This window comes from Delphinus delphis, chromosome 3 (assembly GCF_949987515.2).
Source record: "Delphinus delphis chromosome 3, mDelDel1.2, whole genome shotgun sequence".
Taxonomy (NCBI): domain Eukaryota; kingdom Metazoa; phylum Chordata; class Mammalia; order Artiodactyla; family Delphinidae; genus Delphinus; species Delphinus delphis.
The window spans coordinates 130,930,423-130,940,532 of NC_082685.1; the positions used below are offsets into that span (position 1 = coordinate 130,930,423).

A 10,110-nucleotide genomic window follows, 5' to 3' on the forward strand; every position below is an offset into this window, starting at 1 on the left:
AAGGGACATCTCTTGCCATGGATAGAGAACATGTGATGAATCAGTCTTCACTAGTCGTGGAAGAGTGAAGGCAGGAGGTTATTTCTTTCATTGCTAATTTTATTTCAGACAGACTGTCATTTGTACACGAGGTTAAGAGGGTTGTGAGGTGTTTCTTCAGATAGGTCAAGTTAAAACACCCTTTACTTGGTTACCTCAATTTTCTACTTTGAAGAAGAAATGTTATATTGCTCCTGCAATGGTTTTCTTTATCCAGTTGAGGTATTTTTTGGTAAGGAGAATGTAGATGCCAGGTTTCTGGGGGTTACCACACTTCCCAAAGGAAGTGACACCTCTGAAAACGTTATCACATATCAGAGGACTTCCAGAATCCCCCTGGAAAAGAAAGTCATATGTTTTAAACAAGAGTGCTTTCCAAAGATATTTACTTACCTTTTTAGTCATTCATTTATTCACTCATTCGCTCACACATTGTTTCTCTCTTTCCTTTTTAAAGGCTAATTTTATATCTCTTTTTATTAATTGTCTGCCCTCAGCATCAATTAACACCGATTTGTTTATATTTTCCGATCATTTTCATTTTGCAAAAGGCAATTCTGGAGAAGATGTACAAACTCATTTTCATCAGTAAAACAAAGAAAGAATAACAAAGGAAGCCTTTAAAATAATTGTGAAAATAATTGTCTCCTTCAGTTGACCTGTATCCCCTTTTCTTGGTCAGTAGATGTTAGCGGAAAAAACTGAATGTAGGCGCTGCCTGAAGGCATGAGATGGGATCTGAGCTACTCCCTGCTCTGAAGGAGGACATGGGTTAAGCCGTCTCAGACCAAGGAGTACTTGTGATAGTTCAAACAATTTTTAGGGATCTTTTCCAGTTTTCAACAGCCCTCATTTCATATTCTCTCTGACCTTGCAAACCACTTCTGGATCATGAGTTCCAAATAGGGCCAAACCGTAGTCAAGCACATGGAGAGGCAGAACAACACAGGAGTTGGGAATCAGATGGCCCCAGTCTAAGTCCAGGTCCTCCCCACTGACAGTCGAGTTATCTAACTTGGGGAAGTAACTTTCTAAGCCTTAATTTCCCTATCTGTAAAATAGAGTTGGTAATAATAGTGTCTATCCCATGGGGCTATTTGAGGATCAAGTGGCATAGAGTATAGGACTTGATATAGTTCCTGCCATCTGATAAATGCCCGCTGATGTGACCAGTTCTGAGAGGGCTGAAAAGCATCGATAAGCGGTGGTTAAATGGGATCCTGATTATTAGGAACGAGAGAAGTTTCCCTGGGCAGAATGTTTCCCTTGAGACAAAGGAGCACACACCAGCCCAGTGTCAAGCTGACGTTCTTGCAGGCCTCACACGTAAGAAGTAATAATGACAGTCCGCCATCTTGTTCCTAGGCACTCTATTTAGCCTGATTTCCTATAGCCCCCAAACCGTTAAAATTTTTAATTTACTTACTTCACATGAATCATCTTCACCTTTTCTACCACCAGCACAGATCATACTGAGATCAATAACTGGGTTAAAATTATAGTGCTGGGCATCATTGCATATTTTCCTATCTATCACAGTAATGTTGGCTTCTCTCAAGGCACTTGAAATTTTGCACGTGTCTTTTCTGGTGCTTCCCCATCCTGCCACATGACACTTGGTGTGGGGTTTGACATCGTCTCCTGTTTTCGGTAGCCGAAGTATTCCTACAGCTTTGGTCATAGTTGCTTTACCATCCAGCTAGAAAAGAGACAGGAGATGCAGTTTTAGGGAAGGACAACAGTAACCAAACCCAGAAAACAGCGCTGACTGAAATAGATATCTTGCTTATTTAGCGTGTTCTTACGAAGGACGTGGCCGAAGTCCTGTTCCAACCTAATTGACCATCAGTTACTGATTTTTTAAAAGTCATGGCACACCTTTTCATGCATGTTTTGCTAGGCTAGTCTAGATAAACTTCAGTCCAGTTGACCTGTCAGTGATGAAATTATGTTGGTGGTGGCTGACAGCTCTGTGGTTGAAAAGCTGTATTGGAGAGTGCCATCATTATTTTATTCAGGTGGTCTTAGGTTTGTGAACTGACTGGTACTGAGACCAATGGAAGGAAGCCAGGGCTCCAGGTGCAGTGGGGCGGGGTGGGAAAAGGGCCAGTGTCCTCATTTTCCACGTGGAAATGTGGCTTCCCCGCTTCTGAGCAGGTGCTAACCAGCCTAACTGCCTTTGGGGGCTCACCCACGCTCTGCCCTTTTCTTTGACTCACTAAAGCTCTCTTCTTGGCTCACCACCTTGCTTTCTCTCTTTCTGAAAAGTCAAGGCAAGGAGAGCAGGGAGTGTGATCAAGGTTGAGTAGAGGGTAGAGGAAGATAATTCTACTTCTTTCTTTTCTTCTTGCCTCAAGCTGTAGGGAGTCCTGGTGTTACAGACCTTCTAAAAACATAAGAGCACAGCAGCAAAGGCCACTGTCACATTCCTATCATTGCATTGCTTTCAGGCTCCACTTCCTGACATTAGACAGTTCCCACTTCCTCAGTGCCCACTCTGAGTTGCTGGTGTGCCCAACCCTTACCCTGCTAGCATTTAGAAAGTGAGATGGCCGTAGTCTAAAATCTCTCCATAGAACATGACTTCAAATGCCTACACGCAACGTCTCTCCTTCTCTCCTACTCATGCTTTCTCACAGCCTTCATGCTTGTTATCTGGTTGGATGGACAAGGAGACAGGAGAACCCCCAGAAAGGACTTCAGGTCTGAATGAATGGATCAGAATTGGAGTCGGGATGCATATGTTTGTAAGTAGCTCTCCTGGGGTCAGGCACACACAGCAGTGATGAGCACATCGGTAGGTTTTAACCGTGGAAGGTTGACCGCCCGGAGGTCCTGATGCCCTCTTCATGAGTTCTCTAGCAACATCACCCCACTGGCCACAGTGTCAGAGGTGAGGGGGAGTTTCCTGACTTTACTTCAAGACCAAGAACCCCTCGTACCCCCTACTCACCCCACACTATTGTAAAGGTAAGAGTTTTAGTTCCTGAAGGAGACTTGACAACTGCTACCACTTTCTTGAAACCTGAGCGCAGAATCTCTTCTCTTGATGACCTTTGCCACTGTCTGGCTTAATTCCATCCCTTATCCAAAATTATTCAGGAAATATTTATGGAGGGTCTGCTATGTACTAGGAACTATACTACCTGGTACAGGGCATACAAATAAAAAGACAAAAATATCTGTTCTTTGAAGCTTACATTCCAGCGAGGGGGGCAGACAAACAAACTAAGGTACATCAGAAGTGCGTGCTGTCCATCATCGGATGCATGGATAAAGAAGATGTGGCACATATATACAATGGAATATTACTCAGCCATAAAAAGAAACGAAATTGAGTTATTTGTAGTGAGGTGGATGGACCTAGAGTCTGTCATAGAGTGAAGTAAGTCAGAAAGAGAAAGACAAATACGGTATGCTAACACATATATATGGAATTTAAGGAAAAAAAATGTCATGAAGAACATAGGGGTAAGACGGGAATAAAGACACAGACCTACTAGAAAATGGACTTGAGGATATGGGGAGCGGGAAAGGTAAGCTGTGACAAAGTGAGAGAGTGGCATGGACATATATACACTACCAAATGTAAAACAGATAGCTAGTGGGAAGCAGCCGCATAGCACAGGGAGATCAACTCGGTGCTTTGTGCTTTGTGACGGCCTGGAGGGGTGGGATAGGGAGGGTGGGAGGGAGACGCAAGAGGGAAGAGATGTGGGAACATATGTATATGTATAACTGATTCACTTTGTTATAAAGCAGAAACTAACACACCATTGTAAAGCAATTATACTCCAATAAAGATGTTAAAAAAAAAAAAAAAGAAGCGCGTGCTGTGGAGAAACAGCGCAGGAGGGAAGTAGGCCAAGGAGTGCCCTCTACTGGACAGGGGAGGGAATTGCCTTTCCCTGCCCAGGGAGCGGGACTGGAGGGAATTAGAGTATGGGAGAGGAGGATTGACCCGAGAGAGAGGCCCAGCCTGAGAGTCTCAAGGCAGATAGTATGGGGGTCACTGATAAGTACTGGGGAGCAGGGAATGTGGGGAGTTTGCCGGAAACACATGGCACTCTAGGACCCTGTCTTTACTCCTACTGATGAGGGTGTGTGGATCCCCTGAGCATCCTCTTGACTCCTGCTAGGGAAGCTCCTCATCAAGCCCCTTTGGACAAGCGTGAACCTCAGCTCACACTCTGCCTTCCAGTTCTGCCTTTTCTGTTATACTTTCTGCACAGCAGCCAGATAATCCTTCTAAAAACAAGTCTGATCATGTCACTGCCCAGCTTAAAACACTTTCCCATTTCCTTCCCCATAAAGTTCAAACTTCTTCCCATGGTTCACAATATGTGGGTCTCCGCTTTCTCAGATCTCATGATAACTTCCCTTTCTTCCCTTCTTCTTCCAAATGCATTTTCCAGAAAGACTCCTCTTATACACACTGCTCTTCCTGCCCGAAAGGCCCTTTCCTCCTTCTTTCCTACTAACCCCTGCATCTTCTCTAAGAAAGCTTCCCTGACCCCCTGGACACACCATGTGCTCCCGTAGAGTCCCCGTCTTAGTCATCTCCATCACCGATGAGTCACATACCACCAGATCAGAGCTGTTGATGTATTTGTCTGTCTCTCCCACTAGACTGTGAACACTTTGAGAACAGAACCTATTTATCTTATGAGGAAGAGAAAAGCTTACTGGCACTCACAGCTGGGCCACGATTTTTCCTGTTGATCATGAACACTTGTCATAGAGCACCAATATCAGACAGGGTGAGCCTCAAGAAGGGAGCAAAACCCAGGCCACTCTGCAGTCAGGTTTGAGTACAGGCAAAAGCAAGGTCATTGTGCCCACCACAAAAATGACCAAGCGCCCCCTATCGGCTAAAACGAGTGATTGCTGCTTCTTATCAATCACAGATTTAGCCTCCTAGATAAGTAAGATTCACTGAGATACTCAGTCATAGAATTACCCCACTTCCTGACAACAGTCAGTTCAGAGCAAACTCCTACTTCCTAGAACCCTCCCCCTCATCTGACAAATCCTAGGATAAGCCCCATCTAACACTCTCTTACTGAGCCACCCTATGGCTCCTCATGGTGTACAGTCTCCCTTGCTGAGCAAGAATCAATAAATGCAATGTGGTTTGTCTGCAGTTGAGTTGCTGGTGGCATTACCACTTTGGATTGACAGGTCTTACCACAGTAGGACTTCTGTCAATATCTGTTAAATTGAACTGAATTCCAAGAGGGTGAACATCTGTACAATTGCGCTGGGTCCCATCTGTACTTCTTACCCTTACATCCTGGCATTAGCCAACCACTGGCTATGAGGCCAGTGTGTAAAAACTAGTTTCAAGTTAAACTGATCAAATTTCAAAATTTTGCAATTTCAAAATAGTTATTGAAAAAAACGCCATATTTACCTGAAGGAGTTGAAGATCCCCTTCAAATGTCTGTGGATTGAAGCATGGATGGGGAATTGCCTTTTTAATGGAAAATACTTGGTCATATTTCTCTTTATGGGAGGTAGAGTGGGCCCCAAGAATAACTCGAGGATTGCCTTTCCTGGAAAAAAACAAGGACGATGTATCATTTTTGTGAGAGAATAGATGAAATTAAGCATGAACTTATTAAATCTGACCAGTTATTTCAGATGGTTTCCTATTTATAAACAAGCACAGCAAGGCAGGGGGGAATTTATGAGGTTTTTTTCTTTTGGTGTTTTAGTTACTTTTTATTTGTTTATTTATTTATTTTGCGGTACGCGGGCCTCTCACTGTTGTGGCCTCTCCCGTTGCGGAGCACAAGCTCCGGACGCGCGGGCTCAGCGGCCATGGCTCACGGGCCCAGCCGCTCCGCGGCATGTGGGATCTTCCTGGACCAAGGCACGAACCCGTGTCCCCTGCACCTGTTTTAGTTATTTTTACCTAAAACTCCCAAGACGTGTTATCTTAGGTGCTTCAGCTTCACATCTTTTCAAGGAAGAAGCAACAGGAGAGAAATCCCAGGTCTTCCGGCAGAGGCAAGAGCGTTGGTTGGCAAGGCCTGGAGAGGTATGCTTGGGTGCTGACCAAAGAGGACTGCTGCAGGAAGAGGAGCTGCCAGTGTCTCCATCTGCCTTGGATTTGTGGAATCAACACCTAATGGAAGAGACTCAACCCAAGACCTAGAGACTAAACCTAAGAGTGAGAGCAGAGGTAGTGGGTTTGCTTTTCTGTGTTTCAGGGAGACCGTGTACCTTGCTTAAGTCTTCAAAGATGACAAAGATGGGGCTTCCCTGGTGGCGCAGTGGTTGAGAGTACACCTGCTGATGCAGGGGGCATGGGCTCGTGCCCCGGTCCGGGAAGATCCCACATGCCGCGGAGCGGCTGGGCCCGTGAGCCATGGCTGCTGAGCCTGCGCGTCCGGACCCTGTGCTCTGCAACGGGAGAGGCCACAACAGTGAGAGGCCCGCGTACCAGAAAAAAAAAAAAAAAGATGACAAAGATGGAAAAGAGTCAGGCTTTTAATAGGTAAGACTGAAGAAATGAATCAACTTTATAGTGAAATTTTAAAGCTGAATCTAAACACACACACACACAGGAGCAAATAAACTGCTAGCCGCCAAGTCTAGTTTGTGAACCTAATGATAGCTAATCTGGGAGAGGTGGGTGCAAGCATTTCTTGATTTGCCGGACAGACTTTGCACCAAGTGGGTCTGTTAATCAAAAGTGCCAGTGGTGATCTTCACAGTGTACATTGGGCTGAATTTCCTACTTGATAAATTCTCATTTGATACAACAACGTAATGCAGATCTCTTTTGATCTTCTTTGTGGGAAGCTAGTTTTTAAGTCTCTTCTTTTATTCATGCAATTTATGCAAAAGTGAGCAGGGAAATAGTAGGTACCAACAACAGGTACTGTTAAAGAAAACAGCAGCATATCCTTGTGATAAACGTTATTTTGACTTTCAAATCACAATTAGGAAAAACATTAGTTTGAACCATAGGAAATGGCTATTTTGTAAAGTCAAACAGTTAAATATCAGTAATTTCTTATGGTTCAATCTAATATGTAGCAACATGGGACAAAACTAATTATATAATAGTAAGTAAATCGCTTGTAATCATAGAGAACACTTAACTTGCTCAACTGTGTAAAATATACTTATGGAAAAAGCCTGCAACTAAATATAGCAAAATATTAACAGTGATTGTGTGAAGTTGATAAGATTATGAGTGCTATTTCTCACCATTTTTTTCAAAATGTTGATAATATTGGTATTTATAGCAAAAAATATTTTTAAATAATATGAGAAAATGGTCATGTATTTCAATTTTATTCTATAGGATCTGGCCTTTGCTTATAGAGATAAAGTTAATAATAGTACATATCAGTGAATGTGCTTGTGTACTTTCTTCTCCATCCCTAGCTAATTTTGGTTTTGGACTTCATTTTCACAGCCCCTGTCCCCCCCACCCCACCCCGCAAACTGCCTGAGAATGAGAGGAGCTCAGAATTACTTACAGGTCACAGTGAGCAGCTGTTAACACCCAGTTTTCTTTGATCAAAGCCCCTGCACAGACTTTCAGCCCTTTGATTAGAGCCATGTAGCGTCTTGTGTGAGGTGGTACTTCTTTTCCTCTTATAATTCCCTCACAGGATACTGGAAAAACTAAAAGAGTGATCCAGAGTGAAATCCTATCTTACCAAGTCATGCTTCCTCTGAAAAGTTCTGATATAATGAATAGATCGAGATCGAGTACATAGATGTGCACTCTGCGTCAGGGAGAGAAGATCAAAGCAGTCCAGGTGGCACAGAGTTTTTAAAATTTTCCATGACAGCTCTGTATAATAGCATCTTGAACTTAAACAATCTTCTCTTCCTCAAGAATGCAAAACACCTTTAACATAATGTCTGTCTCCTTCCTACCTCTAGGAGGTAGAAAATGTCAGGCAATAGAGTCTCTTTTCTTAAAGCTCAAAAAGCAAAAAGGTTAAAGACTTAACATCACACAGTAAAAGCAGATTGGGGAGAAACCCCATTCTCCTGTTTCTGCCTTTACTAGTCTGTTCACTTCCTATTACAGGCTGCAGTTTCTCAGTCTTGGGTGGGACACTGTGTTATTGATCTTAAAAATCTCACAGTGTTCCATGGTGAGATTATTATTTGGAATGATGGTTTGGTAAGTTATATTAAATTCAGAGAAAAAAAATCAACAACTATAGTAGCAATAATAATGAAAGCATCTATGATTTACCAGGCACCGGTTAGTTTCAGACACTGGTTCTGATGTTTGCTACAATGCAAGGTGGGTGTTATTATTCCCATGTAGAGATAAGGAACATGAAGTTTAGACAGGGCAATCACCTCGCCCAAGTTTGCACAACTAATAAATAGCAAAGCAGTCTTCTAATACAGTTCCGCATCATGAAAAATCATATCCTTTCCATTGTGATGTACTGTTTGCCTAAAGTAGTGGCTCTGTACCTTTGTTAGTTTTGAAATATAGAGCCATTTGAGAATCTGATATAATACAGACACACAGATGCATGTAAATATTTGCATACAGTTTTGGGAGAGTCACAGACTTCTTGATGCCCATCCATGGCCTTGAAGGAGCTCATGGATCCCACATTAAGAATCCCAGCTCTGAAGGTATCATTGAGCTATAAGATATCATAGTGTGTGGTTAAGAACCTGAACTCTGGGTTCAAATCCCAGCCCTACTACTTACTAGTTGATGACTTTAGTAAATGGACTTAACCTCTCTGTGCCTTGGTTTCCTCATATATGAAATGGGCTGATAACAATGATACTTAAGAAGAGTATAAGTAAACCACATAGAATACTGCTATACTTCATTGTAAGTTTTATGCAGTGTTGGTGCGCGCGCGCGTGTGCGCGCACACACACACACACACACACACACACACTTCATTAGAGTATTTTACATTGATGTTATTGCTTTCTTCACCACCCCCACTGCTGGAAATAGGCACTCACAAATACCTTCTGAAAACCAAAGTTTTAAGGTTTATCTGAGAGCTATGACTACTCAGTTGTATCTGTATGACTGAGCCCTCCAGTTAATAAGTAATCTATCCATCCCCAATTTAATGGCTTTGTTGGTTTTTCACTTGAAGGTTGAGCTCTGTAGATCTGGCCTGAATTTATGATAACCTCCAGATATAGTTAATGCTTTCATATTTTTGCTGTAGACACAATAGAGTATGTTTTCATCTTAAAAAGCCAATATACCATTTAGATAGCAAAGAAAAAACGTAACATGAAAAATTATTGGAAATTAAGTTGTGATTTCTTTTTCCCTTTTACACAATATTAAACAAAAATTAAAGCAATATAAAAGTCTATTTTCTTATAAGCAAAACTAAAAAGCATATGGAAATATGTCTTACCTCCAGGAATTAGAAGGAGACACATGCCAGTGGGAAAAGAGAAAAGGAAAGGAATTTTCATGGCTTCTGTTACTCACATATGGAGACTATTTAGTTTCAGGTACTGGCTTAGTAATATATAATGAAACACAAAGGATGTGGGTTCTTTCTTTTTATCTTTCTCTGCTATGTGGCTAAAGAGTTTGGTATTTTATTACTGGAAAACATAGCTTTATTTTAGAGATGGTGTGGTTACTTATTTGTTTCACATTTCCTTCAGGGTTAGACCTTTCCTACCTTAAAGGGTAAATGTGAAGCCATGGGGACTGTTTCATTTTTATTTATTATTATTATTTTTAATACATCTTTATTGGAGCATAATTGCCTCACAATAATGTGTTAGTTTCTGTTGCACAACGAAGCAAATCAGCCATGGGGACTATTTTATTTTATTTTTTTTTTATTTTTTTATTTTTTTTTTTTTTTGCGGTATGCGGGCCTCTCACTGTTGTGGCCTCTCCTGTTGTGGAGCACAGGCTCTGAGCGCGCAGGCTCAATGGCCATGGCTCATGGGCCCAGCCGCTCCGCGGCATGTGGGATCTTCCCAGACCGGGGCATGAACCCGTGTCCCCTGCATCGGCAGGCAGACTCTCAACCACTGCACCACCAGGGAAGCCCCATGGGGACTATTTTAAATTAAGAA

The 10,110-nt window shown here is 42.4% G+C and overlaps 1 protein-coding gene across 1 annotated transcript; it reads right to left on the minus strand.

The window, feature by feature from the left end:
• Positions 1-222: 222 nt before the first annotated feature.
• Positions 223-9,489, minus strand: LOC132422242 (granzyme A). The gene is made up of 5 exons (XM_060007045.1): positions 9,429-9,489; positions 7,536-7,683; positions 5,453-5,594; positions 1,466-1,738; positions 223-375 (listed from the first exon to the last, which is right to left on the minus strand). Exons 1-5 carry the CDS (start codon positions 9,487-9,489, stop codon positions 223-225), a joined length of 777 nt encoding a protein of 258 aa, XP_059863028.1.
• Between the last annotated feature and the right edge of the window lie 621 nt (positions 9,490-10,110).